The 21,952-nt window shown below is 40.6% G+C and overlaps 1 protein-coding gene across 6 annotated transcripts in view; it reads right to left on the reverse strand.

Moving 5' to 3' along the window:
• Positions 1 to 21,952, reverse strand: part of CSGALNACT1 (chondroitin sulfate N-acetylgalactosaminyltransferase 1) — a 420,793-nt gene that overhangs the window by 20,415 nt on the left and 378,426 nt on the right. For all 6 annotated transcript variants that reach the window (XM_073636981.1, XM_073636978.1, XM_073636980.1 and 3 more), the window contains 3 exons: positions 20,613 to 20,714; positions 10,289 to 10,467; positions 7,334 to 7,428 (listed from right to left, as the gene is read on the reverse strand). In XM_073636981.1, the coding sequence (XP_073493082.1) occupies positions 7,334 to 7,428; positions 10,289 to 10,467; positions 20,613 to 20,714 (376 nt within the window). The remainder of the gene's footprint in view (positions 1 to 7,333; positions 7,429 to 10,288; positions 10,468 to 20,612; positions 20,715 to 21,952) is intronic.

Here is a 21,952-nt window from a genome sequence, read left to right on the forward strand (position 1 = left end):
CTCCAGGCACAGAAGGGATCCCAGGGGTACGGGCAGTGCTGGAAGCCACTCGTACGCCCGAATCTGCCGGGAGGTGGAGGAGTCAGGCTGTGAAAAGGGAACCGGGTCCCTCAACTAGTGAAAGATAGCAAGTCTTAGCTATAAAACGGAGGCTGCAGTACTTTAAGTCCTGTAGCCACAAGTCCACGCCAGTCTCACCGAGAAGGCAGCCACATAGGACCCAGGGGACGGAACATACGTCGCCCGCCAAGGCCCGCGGGTACCAGATTTGAGTCACTAGGTGTGAGGTGCAGGGAAGAGGCCAGAGAAAGGACACAGAAGGGGGTCCTGCTAAGTACTCCAGAGCTATCTGGGGGTGGACTGAGCCTCTCACTGAGTACGCACAGCACGACGGGGGAGATTGCTCTGGTACCTGTAATCTGGACTGCAACAACTGTGAGTAAAGACCCTGGGACTGCACTATCTTGTCTCTGTGTTCCTTGCTGCGCCATCCCTCACTGCACTACAACGCCCAGCACAACCACCAACATCCACACACTGCCCTGAAGCTAACTCTTCCTGTGGGGAGTTATACCATCATTGCTGCAAAACCATCAGCTTCGGAGGACTGTTCCGCAGCGGCGGCCCCTTTAGCCGCATTCCACAGGTGGCTTAAGTCGGACATTAATACCTATACATATAAATTCCCCTTGGATTGACCGCCCTGGGTCACGGGCCGGGTCACCGCCACAGTGACTACAACCCCCAGCATCTACCGGCACGGTACCGGGTACCCCACGGCCCAGGGGGCGCGTCATATGCATACTATGGAAATTTCTCCATACACTTAATTGTAAACTATATATATGTCCATTCAAAAAAAGACTATTCCATGTAAAAATAATTATGACCGTTGACATGTCTAAAAGCTGTATGTGCAGCATATTACCGTCACCACTATAATAAAAGCTAATGGATAAAATAATAAAGATATGCCTGGGCGATTCTGACAAGAGAAACTGAGGGATGGTTTGCTAGCTCTTTCATGCATTAATTTGAATGACCTGGAAAGCTGCCCACGAGGCAATCTAAATCTGAGAATAACGCTGTGTGCATGAATGATAAGACCGGATGTCCATTAGCCACTAGAAATACATTTCTTCTTCTAAAATTTAGACTTTCAATATATATTAAATCATTAGTAATGCCTAATTTGGCACATTGGCCCTTACTGATGACTTCATTACAGCATTCTGACAGATGAAAGCTTATGCTGCATGACACACACATATACTATACAGAGGTCTCTGAGCAGTCAGGTGTACATACGACTGAACAGACCTGTCAGCTCTCATAGATCTGCTTTACGAAACACTTGCAATTCCTATGTTGGCGGCAATACCAATAGTGCTCTAACCTGGAGCTAATCAGTCTCCGAGACACGCTCACTGGCTCCGGCCATGGATCACGATCCACCACACGACTAAGGTCATACTTCATAACCTCCAAACTGATACCACGACCCTTTATAAACTTAGCCCCACCACCCAGCAGTGGCAACAGAATATTCTTCTCAATCTACATGGTGCAGCAAAACTAACTCCATGCTACCCAATGGCTAATAGCGGCCTCATTAATTGTGATTTTTGGCCAAGTTGTCTAGTATAAAGCAGAGTGGCAAACTTTGATCATGTCAACTATCATGGGGTGCAGGACAGGTGAGAGTCTTTTACCGCTGCTCATTTTTTCAGCTCACAGTATTGTCAAACTGATCCTTTCTTTTTTTGGTAAATGTGTCTTAGCTTATTCTCGTTTTATTTATTTTGACTGGCAGGGATTTATTTGAGAAAAGACAAGTTCTTCATAATTTCACGCTGCAGGAAAATTCTGACTCCTATCGAATAACAGCTAACCTTCTTGACCGAATAGAGAAAAATGTCAACACAATGACAAGAAAAGAGATGGAGTCCTGGCAACCAATTTTAATAAAGGATATTTTTTTCCTGTAAGCAAAGGAGACAGGAGAAGCAGCGGCAGGAGTACTAAATTATGCCATTTCCTCATGTAGATAAGACAAAAGAATATATGGCAGATTTCCATAAATAGCCATTTCATAGCTTAGTATTAGCCATTTCATAGCTTAGTATTAGCCATTTCATAGCTTAGTATTAGCCATTTCATAGCTCAGTATTAGCCATTTCATAGCTCAGTATTAGCCATTTCATAGCTCAGTATTAGCCATTTCATCGCTCAGTATTAGCCATTTCATCGCTCAGTATTAGCCATTTCATCGCTCAGTATTAGCCATTTCATAGCTCAGTATTAGCCATTTCATAGCATAGTATTAGCCCTGGAAATATCATTACCTGGAACATGAAACAATTTCATATTTTCTTGCCATTTCACCCATTCCCACACTGTTGCTTATGGCAGTATATGTGCACTTAGATATTGTATTATATTTATACTTAAGGCCCCGTCACACATAACGAGATCGCTAGCGAGATCGCTGATGAGTCACGTTTTGGTGACGCAATAGCGATCTCGCTAGCGATCTCGTTATGTCTGACAGGTAGCAACAATCAGGCCCCTGCTGTGAGATCGCTGATCGTTACAAAGCTTCCTGGACCATTCCTGGGTCGTTGCGCTCCGGCTGGGCAGTGTGCATCGCTGTATTTGACACCTTGTCAACGACCTCGCTAGCGATTCAGAACTGAGACACGTAGAGGTGCATAAATTGGACTTTTCTGCGTTCATCGTCCCCGATTGGTGGTCGCTACTGCGTCCTTGTTTTTTCAGATCCCACCAGCGTTCTCCGGCTGTGACTCCACTTTGAACAAATTAGACATCTTTAGCGAAGTAGGTATTGTTTGGGGTCTCAAATGAGTTTCCATTTTTAATTCATTTATAGGACATCTACCAATTATCTGCTATCATTGCTCTTCAGGGAGGGAGGGCTTGGCTTCTATCTGTATATATATGCTTTTGCATGGGCAGATATTTTAGGGGTCTCGTGCACACACACCCACACAGCACGTTTTCTGACACGCTGTCGTGGCCAACCGCTTCAGAGTTTTTCATACGCCAATTAACATGAAGCTTAAATCAATAGACTCTGTTCTTTTGGCCTGTTGCACGCTTCAAAACTTTCTTCGTCGACGTGATGCAATTACGTACTGTCCGCCTGGCTTTGTGGACTCTGTGGACCGAGCCAATGGGGAAGTGGAGCTCGGTGAATAGCGTGCAAACGATCCTGCAATTGCAGGCCTTCAACCAGTGGGACATGGCAGAAACACCCATGATGCGAAGACCTGCTGCGACAACTGCTGCCAGTATTTTAACGGTCCTGGTGCCCCGTCACACATAACGAGATCGCTATTGAAGCCAAGCCCTCACTCCCTGAAGAGCAATGATAGCAGATAATTGGTAGATGTCCTATAAATGAATTAAAAATGGAAACTCATTTGAGACCCCAAACAATACCTACTTCGCTAAAGATGTCTAATTTGTTCAAAGTGGAGTCACAGCCGGAGAACGCTGGTGGGATCTGAAAAAACAAGGACGCAGTAGCGACCACCAATCGGGGACGATGAACGCAGAAAAGTCCAATTTATGCACCTCTACGTGTCTCAGTTCTGAATCGCTAGCGAGGTCGTTGACAAGGTGTCAAATACAGCGATGCACACTGCCCAGCCGGAGCGCAACGACCCAGGAATGGTCCAGGAAGCTTTGTAACGATCAGCGATCTCACAGCAGGGGCCTGATCGTTGCTACCTGTCAGACATAACGAGATCGCTAGCGAGATCGCTATTGCGTCACCAAAACGTGACTCATCAGCGATCTCGCTAGCGATCTCGTTATGTGTGACGGGGCCTTAATAGGTAAGCGGACCCTTGTTTTCGGTTTTGCTTTAGTTTCTTATTCTCACTACATTTGGGAGTGGGGCTGCCCCCTTGGGCTGTGCACCTTTATCCATTCAGCTTTCCACAGGCAAGTTTTAAACACAGTCAGGTCCTGGACCGGCTCTGCCCTCGTCTATTTTGAGACCTGGTTGGCACATAGTGTGGTGGGTTACTAGAGTAGGGACCATCCTGATTGGATACACCTTGTCGTGGTGGCATGGCTTTTTTTTAATCAAAGAATGTCACCTAAGTTCCCTATGTTTTTCACATGTGTTACTACATATTTATCTATTGCTCTTTATGGTAATCTGGCCCTTCTTTATGGTCCACTCTGAAGATCTTCATGAGAGAACATATGTGCTGATGAATCTGCTGGCCAACTGGAAGGAATTTTCAGTTCCAAACAAGCTTTCAAGTTACAAGATATTTCTAGTGGTTAGAGTAGTTGTCTCATTATGACGAGCTCTTATTATTGAAGACTGCCTATCAATTATCTTATCTCTATGCGTCCAACTTTAGAAATCGATGACAGGAGAAGCGATGACAGCCGCTTCACAGGAAATGTAATACTACACGTAATGTACGAATGGACAGGAGAGTCTTCGATAGCATCCTTATGTTAAAGAGGACAACTCATTTACCAAGGGTTATTAAAGCATTCGGCCTAATGCATGCTAGGGTTGAGAGCTTTTATTTGTTTTACAGTCTACCATTTTTTCTTGTTTTCCGATTTTTGCAGGATTTTTTTGTTATCACATGAACATGAAACCACATTGTTAAACATAAAAAAAACATAACTTGCATTGGTTATTTCCAATTTCTGGTATTATCAATTAAATTTACAACATAGGTTCCCACAATGAGCTTTTGGTGAGTTTGGTGATGCTGCAGATTTTAATAAAATGGGTTACATACATTTTTTAGAAAATAGCCAGCATAAAAAAAACTTACCAAAAGCTCATCGTGGGAACCTAGTTTAAGATTTAAGGGTCAATATACCCTATACAATCTACAGTCATAAACAACTGCCAAACGGCTACGTTTGTCGATCTGTGGTCATTTAAAAGCCCATTACCTAGGCCAATCACACTTACATTGTGGATGTAACAGTTGGTAATAGATCGTTCTATGCACATAGACTGTCATTGTTCTTTTAAGTCAGCAAATAGAATATTTCACAGACATACGAGCATTTTGTTAGCTCCTTAGGACATCTGTGGCCTGTTTACACTAGCAAATTATTGGGAAGCCTTTGTTCTTGATAATCATGCAATGTAAATGCACCCTTAATAATGTTGTGAGCGGTTTACAATTTGGGCACATAACAGTGGCAGTACGACCAGTTCTTATAGGTCATCATCTATTTTTTCCAGAGCGTATAGTGCCGCACTCAGGGCCGGCTCAAGGTTTTCATGGACCCAGGGAACAAAAAGAGTCTCAGTGGCAACTTTAACACATACCACGATTCATGATGCACAGATACCGCAGAGAAATATATATATAGTACAATGCCAAAGATTTCACTGACTTGTTACATTACACAAGTGATATCTATTGTAAATTCTACAATAGCCCAGAAACCGGCAAATCCTCGCAGGGCACAGTGCAGACCGGACAGTATAGTCCTTCATACAGTATAATGAACACCACCTTGTCCTCCATACAGTATTATGGACTCTACATAGTCTTCAATGCAGTAATACGGGCACCACATAGTCCTCCATACAGTATTATAGGCATCACATAGTCCTCCACACAGTATTATGGGCATCACATAGTCCTCCACACAGTATTATGGGCACCACATAGTCCTCCATACAGTATTATGGGCACCACATAGTCCTCAATGCAGTAATACGGGCACCACATAGTCCTCCATACACAGTATAATGGGCACCACATAGTCATCCATACAGTATAATGGGCACCACATAGTGCTTCAAACCGTATTATGGGCACCACATAGTGCTCCATACAGTATTATGGGCACCACATAGTCCTTCATACAGCATTATGGGCACCATATAATGCTCCATACAGTATTATGGGCACTACATAGTCCTCCATTCAGCATTATGGACACCACATAGTGCTCCATACAGCATTATGGAGACCACATAGTCCTCCATACAGCATTATGGACACCACATAGACCTCCATACAGCATTATGGACACCACATAGTGCTCCATACAGTATTATGGACACCACATAGTGCTTCATACAGTATAATGGGCCCCACATAGTCCTCCATACAGTATAATGGCCCCACATATTACTCCATACAGTATAATGGATCCCATATATTACTCCATACAGTATAATGGGCCACATATATTACTCCATACAGTTTAATGGGCCACATATATTACTTCATACAGTATAATAGGACACATATATTACTCCATTCAATATAATAGGCCTCATATATTGCACCATTCAGTATAATGGGGACCACATAGTACACCATATATAAAAAATAAACAAATACTCATCTCTTCTCGTTCCCCAGCTGCTTTGGTCTCCTCAGCTTCTTCTGACCCTCTGCACAGAGGATGCAAAGTAGTGACTTCATCATGCCCTCATCACGCCCTCCGCGCTGAGACATCAGAGCTCAGACGCAGATGAGGAATGATGGGAGAGGGAGCGTCAACAGACAGCTTCCTCTCCAAGCATTGTTTTCACCTGTATCGGCATTCAGGATAACGAAACAGTTGAAAGTATGATGCGCGCGGGAGGTTGGGTGGGGGGACTTTTTTTATTTATTGTTCTTTTAAAAAATAAAAAAAAAACAGAGAAAAGTGCTTATCTGGCATTGGATTTGGCACCATTTGTCATTTTATTAACTTTCTTTGCAAAATACCAAACTTAATTTATGTGTGAATCCAGACGAGATCGATAATATGCAGCGATGCTTATACTTGCTTACATACAGCATAATGCCCACTCACAATCTATTAAACAATCATTTCCTTTATCTGTGTACCTGGTGCCGCTGCCATAAGTCTGGGTCGTAAATTAGTAACGCTTTTCTATGCTTCAGAAGCTTTACTATGAAGGCAGGTTCAGTTTATGAAATGCTCTTTGTTTATGCCTTCAGGTTGTTAGTGAAGGCCACATAGGAATAGATCTATCTTCTATGCCTGGTGCAATAAAACACCCTGGTTATACATAGCCAAATGTAATTCAGGAACTTCCCCTGTTAGGATATCATTCGCTGCCGTCTGACGATATGATTGTGCTAAACTAAGGTCATTGCAGACTACCTTCTGGAAAATATGCTATGACTTTCCTAAATATCAATACCCAGTACATAAATTGCAAATCCCTTGTTGTTTAACTTGGCTAGAGCTGGAACAGAATGAATGCCAAGGGCTTAACCTCAGAGGTGAGGGAAGAGAAGACACAGTCTACATTGATTTCATGACCTAATGTTGCCTACGAGTCACTTACCAGTTGTTGGTCAATGGGAGGAATCGCATCATGATGTCCATAAATTATAGCAGGGTTATACTGGCTGAAAAGTACAGGATAGAAAACTCTTTTCCCTATAGACAACACAAAATGAAATATCATTATAAGACGTTAAGAGTCTGTTCTCAGACTAACGATGTATATGTTACCAATTAAAGGGAAGACCTCACTGACCAAGTTAATACAGCTACTGTGCCAAAGTTACAAACTCTGTAGTCCAATCCTACAGTCATTAATTCCCCTGCACTGTAGAGGCATCTTTGCTCGGGGCCAAGTAGTGTTATTCACTCACAGCAAGTTAAATAGCCCTGAAGAGACCTCTAAGTAACCCTTTCTTACAGAAATCACAGCTTGAACAACAATGTCAGCAATAGGAGGAGATCAGGGAACACCCACTGAACTCAAAACTTGCAGCATTACATGCAGAAATGTTACAGATAACATGTTTTGAGGAACAACAATAAGGCACAATGTCAAGAAGTATACATGATAGTTTTCCATGGAAGACAATATAGACAAACACTTGAATGAAAGAAAGGATAAAGAAACATATTCAATGATACAGTTATAAACCTAACACAGTCACAGCTTGACCCTTATGTTTGTGATTCCAAAGACTCCTCTACAGCATAGTGAACTGTAGCACAATAAATGGAGTGCAATGATACAACATGCTAATTGTATAATGTTGTAGATGTACTATACAGAAATATATTTTTGTTCATTTATTCAATCTTATTTCTTATTTTTCTTATGACCTACATGCCCATATAGACAGCTTAGAAGGGTTAATTATACTGATAGATTCCCTTTAATTAGCTCCATCATATTCCACACCGTTTTTCACACATCATCATCACCGTCTCCACTAGGGCTCATACTCTAAATTCCCTATCAGTATGTATTTGGGGTGAGGGAGGAAAACCATGCAAACCTGGAGAGAACATACAAACTCCTTGTAGATGTTGTCCTTGGTGGGATTTAAACTCAGGACCCCAGTGCTGCAAGGCTGCAGTGCTAACCACTGAGTCACCGTACAAAATGTAAGAGTTTAGCTCTTATGCAATATATCTCTGCATGATATTTTTGCTAGGTGTTAAGCTACTTTATCATATTGATGCCTATTTAACTGAATACAAATTCTCTGCAAATGCACAGTGAGCGGAGCTGTGCTGTTCTAGCTCTGCTCACCGTTTACATCCAGCGGAAACTGCAAACAGCAGATCAATTGGGTGGTGGTTTTGGACCCCGACCAATCTGATATTAATGACCTAATCTAATGATAGGTCCTAAATATCATAAAAACAGGACAACCCTTTTAATTCTATACTGGGTCCTGGCTTCTCCACTTTCAGCTTTGTTTTAACACATACAAGTACTTAATGGCTGCATGGTGGCTCAGTGGTTAGCACTGCAGCTTTGCAGCACTGGGATTCTGGGTTCAAATCCCACCAAGGACAACTTCTACAAGGAGTTTGTATGTTCTCCCCGTGTTTGTGGGGGTTTCCTGACTGCTTTATTTCACAGCAGATTTGATCATTTCTAACAGAGAAGCGGGCTGGTGTAGATCTAGAAATCAACCAGCCCCTCTATACGCATCACTAGTCACGTACTGACAGGAAGGTCTCTCCTGTGTCAAAACAAAGCTAAAAAGAGGAAGATCCAGGATATCTAGAGTTTAAGGGACCTTTTCTTAATTCAGTAACTTTCATATTGTCCCTTTACACCCGTTAATAGGTTTTCTTTCCTAGCTAGCGGCTTCTTTCTATACAAATTTGTACAGCATGAATCGGATCCAATATAAACGATTGATTGGTAGGAGTCTAACTGCAGCACCAACTCCGAGAACAGCAGTCTAGTTCTTGAAATGGGAATCTAGATTGAATAAATTTACAAAAATATATTTCTGTATAGTACATCTACAACATTATACAATTAGCATGTTGTATCATTGCACTCCATTTATTGTGCTACAGTTCACTATGCTGTAGAGGAGTCTTTGGAATCACAAACATAAGGGTCAAGCTGTGACTGTGTTAGGTTTATAACTGTACCATTGAATATGTTTCTTTATCCTTTCTTTCATTCAAGTGTTTGTCTATATGGTCTTCCATGGAAAACTATCATGTATACGAGTCACATGCAGAACCTGAGCTCCCATAATATCAACGGTGACCACCACTTTTTACTGGGAGTGATTTAGATAAAACTATATCAGGAAATTGCCATGTATGAGTGCCTCAGAGGGGTTTTCCGGTACTTTAATACTGATGGCCTATCCTTAGGATGGGTCATCAATACCAGATTGGGGGGTGGGGAGGGTGCAACACCAGGCACCCCTGCCGATCAGCTGTTCCCGGCACTGGCAGCAGCCAGATATGATCAGTTGTAGTACTGCAAATTCATCCTTATTTGAATCAATAGGGGTGAATCTGCAGTACCCCTCTGTGGCCACTATGCAGCTGACTGAGCTATGCGGTTCTGCTCCGCAACTGATCACATTTGACTGCTGCCAGCACCGATGCTGGGAGTCGCACCTCTAATGATGACCGGTCCTAAGATTAGGCCATCAATATTTAAGTACCAGGCAACCCTTTTAAAATTGAACGTCAGTATATTTATCATTTAAAAAACACAATATTATTCTGGAAATACATTAGGCCACATCATGATTCATTACCTAATATCAGCATAATTTCTAATGCAAAAGTATAATAATGTAATTGCTTGAAAATGAAGAGTTCGAATGAATGGTTGCTAGAACAATGAATCAGATAAAAGAATGTGACTTCATGAGAACTGTTGCTTATGAGCCGGCAGTAGCTTGTGTTCTCCTCCTCCATAGCAGTGCATTCACTAATTCATTAGTGTAATACTAAAATGGATAATGTGTGCTGGAGATCTGAGAGCAAGTCAGAGCCGGACAGGTCATACCTGGTTGTGTGTTGATCCGACATGTGTTCAGAAACTCTGCATTGAAGTAGATATCCACATCACAAAAAAACAGAAGGACATTGTTTCCTTTCCAGGCACGAGCACCAACATCTAATCCTTTTCCACGGGAGAATTCCTCGTTCAGCTGGATGAATGTGAAGTTCTTGAAGTTTGCAGCTCTGGAAAGAAAGAAAAGAAACAAAGATTTTTCTTTTTATTGTGCATTTCACAAGTGCACACAGACTTATCTTTATGGCAGGTATAGTAGCTGTATACCTGGGGTAAAAACTAAATCGTAAAGGAAGACGGAAGAGATGTATATTATATCATCAGATATTATACCTTAAAGTGTACATATCATTTGAAAATAAAAATAAATAAATTATAGGGGTTGAATAATAGTGCAGCAGGATCACGAGACCACCAAAGGAGAATCTGGTACTCTAGTAGGGGGTCCAGGTCTTATAATAAGTAAGAGAAACTCGGCACTCGATTTTTGCAGTAAAGTGAACAAAAGTTTTTTAATGGCAATCCAAAATAATATAAAAGATCTTCATCAGAACTGTACAAGATAAACAAGATACATAACAATAATTACAAAGTATGTCCAAAAAACCCCCAAACTTCCGCATTATTGTTTCGTATCACATTTATCTTGTACCATTCTGACGAAGGTCCAGATTGGGACCAAAACGTTATATTATTTTGGATTGCCATTAAAAAAAATTTGTTCACTTTACTGCAAAAATCAAGTGCAGAATTTCTCAATAGTAAGTTTATGCATCTGTAACATCACATAGACTTACTATTGAGCCTGTGCACCTTTCTCTCCATGCAGCTCATACAGGAGCGGTGCACTTCAGAGAGGCGTCTTTTGACCAATTGGTAAGGACCTAAAGACTTGGAACCCCACCAATCACCAGCATTATATGCCTCTATAATTAGAGAAGAGGGGATCTATCTGCGAAAGATCGACTTATTAATCTAAATTGATAAGTGTGTGACTGCAGACTTATGAAATCCCCCAACACACGCACTGTGCGCTGTGGGGATTCGCCGGTTTCTGAGCTGGGACTGACGAGTAGATATGCGTTATACATAATCCAGGCCAGAGCCCGATCTCTGATCACTGATCACTGCGGGATCTGTGTAAAGCACTTCAAGGGATACCTGTTTCGCCACGGTTTCAATGTTTGGAAAACAGGCGTGGATTGCAATGCGACATTATGCTCCAAAATTATTTGCACAAAGTAAGCCAACTTTTAGTTCTATTAACTTAGACAGTGTCTCATGCTTTTGATACATTTAGTGCATTTATAGACTAATAAATCTGGCTCCTTTTAAAACGAGGGCTAAAAATTTGTAAACCTGACCCATTAGGTTAAAAACTTGATAGCTCCACCCTCTCCTGTTGAACCCAATCCACTTTCTCAGCACTTTTCAAAAGAGATGTGGAAAAAGTGGCAATTATTGCATAAGTATGGCAACAGGGGCTACTTTAGATGAAGGAACATTAATGCAGTATGTACTTGTAGGGAAAAATGTTGTTACAGCTGGAAAATGTTCTAATATTTCATGAGCAGAAGTGGCTTTCAGTGATATACAGTACTTGGGAATGTGCATAGATGTTCAAATAGTGTTTTATGATATCACTAGGAGTAATACATTTTTTATTTGATTTTTTATTATTGGACATGATGGGAGCACTAAATGATTTTTTTTTATTTCATTTTTGTACGCAATTAGGAATTGGAAACTTTTATGTTTTTCTTTTGTCTTTTTTTATTATTAAATTTGAAACATAAATCACTTTAAAATTAAAATAGATATATCAAAGCGATATGGGACTGTCAGAAGAAAAATTAGTTCCCAGACTCTTTAGACAGAAATTCAGTGGCACAAACAGATTTAGTATGACATTTACTGAGCAACTAATTTACTCATGGAAAAAAACAGCATGCTCGAATGTTTCATATTTTCCCTTTCAAATAAAAGTATAATAGCAAAATTATATTTTTTTATTATAAACATTTCTACAAACTATTGGGTGGTTTTTTTTCCACTCGTTTTTGGTGTCTACCCTTATTTAAAGAAAAAAGTAGCAAAATCTTTAAAGGGAACACGTCACCAGTTTTGCCATTTATGAACTATAACTATGACTTTATTCAGCGTCTGCGCTGCATTTCATAAATGTTCATACAACCACTTGATTTCCCCTCTATAACACTTAAACACCTTTTTAAGTTCCCCTGGGCTGTATGGAAATTGGGTCAGTCCGGTCTGATGCCTATGGTTTCGGGCCTCTCCATACCTCCTTCTTTATTTGAAGTGGATGACGCCTTGCGTCATCTACATTGCTAGTCGATATCTTGCGCCTGCGCACAGAAATCACGGATTGCGCCTGCGCACTATGCTTTACTCTACTGCGGGCAGAGCCGAAAATACAAGTGCGCATGCGCCCGCAGTAGGTCAAGGCATAGTGCGCAGGCGCGAGCGGCGATTTCTGAGCGCAGGCGCAAGATTTTGCCTCGTCGATTGAAGAAGGAGAACGCTGTCTAAAATAATTTGTCACAAATGAAACACCATAAAAGAAAAAATAAAACACATTATCTCTTGGCTGCGGACTCACATTTAATTAATATAATATCAAATACATGAGACATTCTCTTTGAATTAATGCAATATATGTTAGAAAACACTTCAAGGTTTATCCTGAATTGTTTTGTAAAATGCCACTGGAACCGTAAAACATGGCGGAAAATTAGGAAAGGATTGAGGGACATTGCTAGATAATATACTTCCTTGTAAACCCCAGCCTGGAGCACACAGATTGTTATGGTATGTGCCAAGACTAAATTAATGGCATTAGCCTTTTTTCCACCAGCACCTGTAGGGCATAAAATGTGCCACTGCTCAGATTTTATACACTTCAAAGTCAAGGAACCAAAACATCAAAGAAAGAGTGTCAAACCAGCATTATGAAGAGATGATGCCGTCTTCAGAATGAGAAGGCTTGCAAAGCATATGTCCATACAACCATATGTACAGTATATTGCCTACACAAATTCTTGTTGAGAGCAACAGCTCTGCATGATAAAGAATATTTCTTAATAGTAAAATCTTAAAACATTCATCACTATTGTATAAATCCGAGGTGATACATTTATACATAATAAAAATCAATCTTCTATATTGTAATAATGGGATCCTCCATACTTTAGTGTACGTGGGGCAGAAAATGCCACATCTCCAATGACGTTCAAATTTGGCAACAGAGAGTTGACCAAGGAACATACACAATGTGCCTGCTCATAGGTGAAAAATTACCAATGCATAGTTTGTTATCAAGAGAATGGCTAGTACTAGCCAGATAAAAACTCATAAAATATTGAATAGGAGTTGTAGCATCGGCGTCTCTGCTCCCTGCCAGGCAGACGCCGTCCCCCTTACCGCCGCGGTCCTGCTCCAGCGTCTTCTGGCCTCCCTGCAGCTGCTGCTGGTGCATGTAGCTTCCCTGGCTCTGTGTTTAGGGCGCGCGCGCTCCCTCCCTCTTAAAAGGGCCACGCGCGCCGTCTGAAAAAGTCCCCGGCCAATCACCGGAGGGCTTTCCCTATAAGAGGCACCTCCTCCAATATGGAGGTGCCCGTGCAAGGTTGTTGCTTTGTGATTCTTACTTAGCTTCAGCCCCCAGGTCCTCTGCAAGTCAGTACTGTTCGCCAGTCTGATCTTCTGCTCAGTCCGCTAGCCTGTCTTCTCTTCAGCCCGACAGTCTGTCTACAGTTCAGTCCGCCAGTCTGTCTATGGGCTCTGCCCGCCTGCTTACCTGGAAGCACATGCCTGTCACCTGCCGTGCCTGCCTGTCCGCTTACCTGAAAGCACCCGCCTGTTACCTGCCGTGCCTGCCAGCCTTCTTACCTGGAAGCACCAGCCAGCTATCTGTTGTGCCGCCAGCTTGCCTACCCGGAACACGCGCCTGACTATCTGCCTAATCAGCCTGCTTGTCTACCCGGGCCACCCGTCAGCCTGCCAGCCGAAGCTTATCCACTGTACCGGTCAGTTCCTGCCTTCTGATCCGTGGGAGTCACCTGTACTCATACAAGGTCGGTCCCAGAGTGGCACCGGGTCCCTCTGCTCGGTTCCTCCCTGGTTCACGGAGTCGACTGAGCCGCCGTGCAACCTTGGTCGGACAGAGATGATACTTAGTCACGCCCATCTGGCCCCTCCTTGCACCGCAGCACAGAGGTTCCACCACCCGGATCCGTAACAGGAGTCAACAGGCATTGGAGGAACAAATTTACCAGCTATTCCAAGTTACATGAAGTTCCCATTCTCGCTACAGGTGAATCTCACTAAATTAGAATATCATTAAAAAGTTAATTTTTTTCAGTTCTTCAATACTAAAAGTGAAACTCAAATACTAGATAGAGTCATTACAAGCAGAGTGATCTATTTCAATTGTTTATTTATGTTAATGTTGATGATTATGGCTTACAGCCAATGAAAACAACTGCTTGAAAAATGTTTTTAAAATCCGAAATGTTGGCCTACTGAAATGTATGTTCAGTAAATGCACTCAATACTTGGTCGGGACTCCTTTTGCATCAATTACTGCATCAATGTGGCGTGACATGGAGGTGATCAACCCGTGGCACTGCTGAGGTGTTATGGAAGCCCTCAGCTGCTTTGATAGCAGCCTCCAGCTCGTCTGCATTGTTGGGTCTGGTGTCTCTCATCTTCCTCTTGACAATACCCCATAGGTTCTCTATGGGGTTAAGGTCAGGCGAGTTTGCTGGCCAATCAAGCACAGTGATACTGTTTTTTGTAAACCTGGTATTGGTACTTTTGGCAGTGTAGACAGGTGCCAAGTCCTGCTGGAGAATAAAATTTCCATCTCCAAAAAACTTGTCGGCAGTGGGAAGCATGAAGTGCTCTAAAATTTCCTGGTAGACGGCTGCGCTGACTTTGGTCTTGATAAAACACAGTGGACCTACACCAGCAGATGACATGGCTCCCCAAACCATCACCGATTGTGGAAACTTCACACTAGACTTCAAGCAGCTTGGATTGTGTGCCTCTCCACTCTTCCTCCAGTCTCTGGGACCTTGATTTCCAAATGAAAATTGGAACTCTGGGACCTTGTGGAGTGTGTCAATGACTGCCTTCTGTCAAGTCAGCAGTCTTCTCCATGATTGTGGAGCCTACTGAAACAGACTAAGGGACCTTTTTAAACACTTAGGAAGCCTTTGCAGGTGTTGTTTGTTAATTATTTAATTTACTGATATGACTTTTGTGTTTGCATTGACTGTAAGCCATAATCATCAACATTAACAGAAATAAACACTTGAAATAGATCACTCTGTTTGTAATGACTCTATATAATATGCAAGTTTCACTTTTTGTATTGAAGAACTGAAATAAATTAACTTTTTGATGATCTTCTAATTTAGTGAGATGCACCTGTATAAGAGACTAAATATTCATCTTCTTTACTTGGTTTACTGTTTATGAGAAATCTGTAGAAATTAAAGTGGTTGGCAGTTAATTGTCATGAAATATTGGAGGGCCTTGCTAGGGATCATGGGAGTCATGCTTCACGTATTTAAAGAGATTTTCTATGATGTTTTCAGGATTACATAAGTAATGCACTGGAGATAATTCCATAATTTGTGCAATACTAATGGCCTCCGTACACAGAAAGATAGGGTGAACCTGCAGATATCGATGTGTTCAGCTCAGTCTATTGTGCATGGGGTCGTCGGCTAAGTGATGGTCGGGACAGATGTTGATGGCACATACCGGATTTCAGACTGTCCTCCTAGAGAAAAGCCACCAGCCAAAGTGTCAGCCAGCAGCTTTCTTATAGAGAACACTAGAGTGCTCAGCCGAATGAGTGCTCCTGTGTATAGGAGAGTCGGCTGAGGTGTCTGTTGGCCGATCCATCATTTGGCCGACAGCCATCTAGTCCAGCCTAAGGATAACCTGAAAACATGATCTGTTGGTGTGCCATGAGGACTGGAGTTGAGGAGCACCGCTTTAACATACGTAATGAACAACATAATTCTATCATCACAGTATGATTGCTTTATGAATATCCTCTCTCTGACATACACACCACACTAAAAACCAAAATTTCAAGGAGTCCATGCAGCATTCTAGGATAAAAAATTGGTTTTGTATATTAATCATTCTTTTTCTACTCTTGCCTCCTGCGAATAATTATCCCAAATATTTTCTTATTCGTAAATGTCTGACGTTATTTGATGGAACTAATGGATAGAACATCCTACAAGATCAGGATCATTCTGTTGCTATTGATTTCACTTGTATGATACTATAACTAATATTTGTTGTTACTCTTTAACCAGTTCAAGACCATGCCATATACCCCCGTTCCTGATCAGGCAGATTTTCGGGTTTTTTGTACATGAGGTTTAAAGAGCTGTAAAAAAAAAATTCTCATTTAGATAATTAAGTAATTTTTGTGTCTTTTTTGGTCTTACATGGAATTTGAATTTTATTTCAGTTTTTTTTCTGATTCAGGTAAAATGAGTGGTAAAATAAAGGAAAGAAGTGTCTGTTTTTTTACCATTTTTTATGACCACTAAAATACATTTAATTTAAAAATGTGCTCTCTATTCTGTAACAATTATTTTTATGTACTGGGGACTTTTTTATAGGATGGAGTTAGGAAACATGACACAGATTGACAGTGGCATTTTATTTATTTTTTATGCCTTAATTTTATTTTTCGTTTAACTTACACATTGTGCCCCCCTACCCAATAAGATCATAAAAGACATAAGGTCTTAAGGACACTGCCATATACATAAAATGGTGGATAGCCAGTCCCTCCGAAATTGGCAAGTTTGCCAGATGGTACTCCATATAACAAAAGAAAAAAATTCTCATAGTACTCACAATTTTAGAAACACCAGTCTTAATTTTTCGCAATGCTCTTCCAATACTGCTGACCGTCCAGAAATATCCAATTTCAAGAAAAAAATACATAGGAGCATTTTAAGGGGGTTGTGTTTTCACTCAGTCGAAGTGACACAAAACACCTTTCTGCTCTATATGAAGTGGTTATTACTATAAATGACACTAAATATCTGGGGGCATGTTAGAAATTTTGCATTGAAGCCTAAAGGCTACATGTCGCGTCTCTCGGTGTGTGACAGTAGTAGTTATGGAGAGATGGCCAAGGCATTTCTGCAAAAGTAGCACCGAAGTCTGAAAAATTCACTGTTGTTGTTATATCTAATTCCTGTCGCCGCTTCTATTTCCTAAATGTTGAGAGCTATGATGGCAATCTTCTTTTCATGTTGTCATTACTAAAAATAAAAAATAAAAAATAGGCAGAGTTTTCCGTTTATGTAAATAACCTAATAGTGTGAAATTGTAAGAATGTAAATGTATCTAAGACCAATCCTTCCAACTACTGCCTGCTCTAATGTAATCATATATCTAAGAGAGTGTCACCAGAGCGTGAAGACACGGAACAATTGATGAGAAAGATAAAACTGCAATATAAGAAATATAAATATTTTATTAACCCTGTAGTATTAGTTCTTGCTCCAAAGACTTTATCATAAAAAAAGGAGAAAAAAAGAAAAAAAGTTTGCATTATTTAGCAGTGACTGGATGTGAACTTAGTCTAATAGGAAAAATATCAGCATCACCGGCCGAATAATGCTTCCAGGCTACTATGTGCATTTGTAACCTAAGAAAATACAGTCATTAATCTACAGACATGTCCAAGAAGAACACTTCAGTAAAAACCCTTGAGAAGACCACTTCTTTGAGAAGACCATTCATCTATCTAGGACAATTCTACCGCTACAGATTTTCAGTTCGAAATCATATCGTTTGCATACAGGCCATCTTCTTTGAGAAGGACCACAATTCTGGAAAAAAAAACATCTCTCAATGCAATATTTAGGTGGTCACCTAAAAGGGATTTCATGTTTACAATGAAATTTCTTTGAAGACCACACAAAATTGTCTCCTTCTGGTTGCCATGCATAAAATCCAGTGAAATAAAATCTGTTACAGAAAATCTGGTCAAAATAAAAGGGTTTCCGTGGTCTTTTAGAAAATTTTTACTGTATGTAGTTTCTTTTTAAGCAAAGGAAAGGTAAACTGGAATAAATATCAGGTAGGACAAGTAGTAGGCAGAGGCTTGGTGGCATTAATACAATTCACTAAATATACTGTATTTCCAATATTTGGCTACTGTAGAAATACAGTAGTCACTATATTAAGACAAAGAGGCAGGCTTCCACCAGTCCAATGGTGATCTGCTATCTGTGAGTTCAAGAAACTATTATGTTACTCTTGTAATAACATATCTATCCCTTGGAAGGTTGGGCAACCTAGAGCCAAGGTAATATTTTATTCACAGTGGATGGTTTTTTAGGTCATTCCTTCCCACTGCTTCCTAACCTTAATGATTGCTCCAGTGCAAAAAGATAGAAAGTGACAGATACGTGTTTTCATCATTGGTTTACTTTGGGGAACTGCCATCTTTCTCCTCCTGTAGCCGTGTTATGTTTTCTCATGTTAGATATCCGCCCTGTAACACAAATGTCTTGCGAAGGATTCATCCTTTGCGTCTCTAAGATGTCAAATGTTTTTTTGTTTGTTTTTTTTTTCATATCAAGACAGCAAATCTCAGTACTACTGTGTCCTCTTCTAATACAGTTTAATCTTTAAGCAAACAGCGTACAATGAGGTTTACCTAGGTTTAGTGATGATGTGGCGGCTCACTAACTGTAGTGGTGACAAGTTGATTTCACAGAAGTCACTTCTCCAGCCAATGATTGGCTGCAGGGGTCACAATTTGAGATGACTCGGCATCGCTGAAGCCAGGTTAACTGCAACCAGTGGGGGACCAGGGTGCAGGGATTGGTAAGGTGGGTATTAATACTCCTCCTGTTGTGTAATATAATGGCTGGTAGTTTGTAAAAGATTTCATTATGCTTAAAGACCCCACTATTTATTTATTTTACTCACTTATACAGCGTCATTAATTCCAGAGCTTTACAGATATTATCATCACTGTTCCCACTGTGGCTCACAATCTACATTCCCTATCAGTATGTCTTTGGGAGTGTGGGAGAAAACCGGAGAACCTGGAGGAAAGAAAAGGAAGGTACATCCAGCACTGGGTCTTCGTAAAAATATTCTTCTTTATTACAAATCCATAAAAACTCCAGACATAGAGTAATCGCATACGCGTTTCAGACGGGTAACTGTCTGAAACGCGTATGCGATTACTCTGTCTGGAGTTTTTATGGATTTGCAATAAAGAAGAATTTTTTACGAGGACCAAGTGCTGGATGTACCTTCATTTTCTCTTCATTGTTCCTTGCTAATACTACAAGACCGTCCGTACAGAGGAGATCCTCGGTCCATGGGTGAGCTGAATACCAGGTTACTGCAAGGTTTCCTATGACTTTAAACCATTAGGAGACCCAAGCAAACACGGGGAGAACATACAAACTCAGGGGGTTGCCTCAACTTGTCTTGTAATCATTTTAACATTGATAGCACAGTTTGTGTGCATCGCATTGTATATTTAAGAACTCCTGATTTATTCTGTCATACTGTTTAAAAAGCCTAAAAAGTGGGCAAAAGCTTTAATGATCCTGTTCCTAATATATGCTAAGGAACCTGGTCAGACAGCAAATTAAAGAAGGAAGGTAATTACCTTTCTGCGAGTGGGCACATTTTTGTAGCTTGTAGTTTAATAATAATAAGGTTAGGTTAGTGATTAAAGCAGCAACTCTTAAGCTTATTGTTAGGATTGCCGCTAAATCCCAATAAATTTGACAACTGGTATGGGGTCATCAGCACCTATTTATATGAATGGGTATGTGGGTTATTAGATTTCACAGCCCATATCTTACAATGCATTGCGAGCCCTTCAAAAGGAAATATGCTGTTATGTATGCTGTATACATGGAGTGGTTCAAATTCTGAAATAACTGCAAAGTAAGATGACATTCAGTATCTTTGAAATATAACTTACAAATAGTACGAATTAAAGTCACTGAAAAACCTATAAGTGTATACTCCATCAACAGAATAAAAGTACAGTATGACAGGTGAATTCTATAAAGAGCTCAGTCATCTCTTAAGTTACAAATTAATTTAACTCTATATGGGGTCTTTTACGGGCAGAGGGGGGTGTGTTGTTGTATCACAAATGCCAGGTCTCTGTACTCAATTGTCAGTATTAATACATATTTTCTGCAATAAAACCTATTTTACATCTAGATCATCCAGGATTTTATATCAAGCGTGAATTTTGTGTCCTACTCACTTAGACGTGTTCTCCAGTATAGCCTTCACCTCTTGGGCCTGCTCTTTACCAAAGTACACCACTGTGAGATGAACTCGTTTATCCTGGTTTATGCACACCTCCCTGTAAAAGAAGCATACATATATATAAGTTCTTTAAGGGGGAATAGTGACAATACATGCAGGAGGTTAAAATAAATGCAGAAGGAAAGCAGCAATTATTAATACAGAATAAAGAGACTGGCTTCAGACAGATAACTGTATGCAGGAAACACCTAAAAGAAGGGGAAAAATGGTCATTATGGTTGGCACTCTCAGCTACTCTGCCCATTCTGTCCCATAATATTGGCAACAGTGTCCAATACTAACGGCAATGGTGCCACCATTTAGCAGCCACTGTTCTCCAGAATACCAGTCATTGTGATACCAGCCCAAATCTCCTGACAACACCTAAAGTGCCATATTAATCTAACCACGCTGAATGCTTACGTTCTCCATCCCCAGAGGATTTTACTTCGTATTTGAGCAGCGGTCCTACATCCACATTCATGTAGATCCTTGCCATAGACGAAGTTCCATAGGAGATGAAACTATAACAGTGGTGTTCTAAAGTACATATAAATCTCAATAGGAATAGGAATTTTAAAGGAGTTTTCTCATTGTATTAAATGGGTAAAATTTTAAAGAGCACGTAAAAAAAAAAATTGACTGCTTATTAAAAAACCTTTCCGTTCTCAAAAATGAAAGGATTTTTTAATTCAGTATTGTACTGGTCTTTGCCAAAAGGTACCAATTAACTCAAGATAGCCGGTCTGCTAGACGAAGAGCAAGCGCTTGCTATAGAACTTGGCTATGAACTGCTATGAATCCAGCAAGCCTCACTTTTCTCATGCTAGAGGCGAAGCTGCCTGTGCTATCAGCATCGAAGAGAGCACAATTCATGTCACTGGCCCAACCACTCTGCCGGCCCGAACTATAAAAGGAGCACCCCTCCCCCTGGCAGGCATGAAGCTGGGAGGCAGAGGAGCAGTGCGCTCCTGAAGATAGGAGAACACCTACCATCATATTGTATGGATTCTGCAGTGAAGAAAACAGACAGCAACAATGAGCAAGTTAAAAAAATATGCACATTTTGCTAAATACAGAGAGATGAGTAGTAATGTGGAAGAATGGCAATGCAGAAATGCCTCTAAATAGGCTCTCAATACAGTATTAATAAGAACAAATTCAACAATATAGTGTTTGAAATGTCACAAAATTTTGCATATTAAAAAAGTATTGTATCACAATTTTTTCAAAAATTTTGTATTTATGTAAAAAAAAAGTATTTATAAGAGTAGAAAAGTAACTTTTTTTTATTAT

This window comes from Phyllobates terribilis, unplaced genomic scaffold, assembly GCF_046119375.1.
Source record: "Phyllobates terribilis strain yellow unplaced genomic scaffold, ASM4611937v1 Scaffold_1__5_contigs__length_1240528914, whole genome shotgun sequence".
In the NCBI taxonomy this organism is placed as follows: Eukaryota; Metazoa; Chordata; class Amphibia; order Anura; family Dendrobatidae; genus Phyllobates; species Phyllobates terribilis.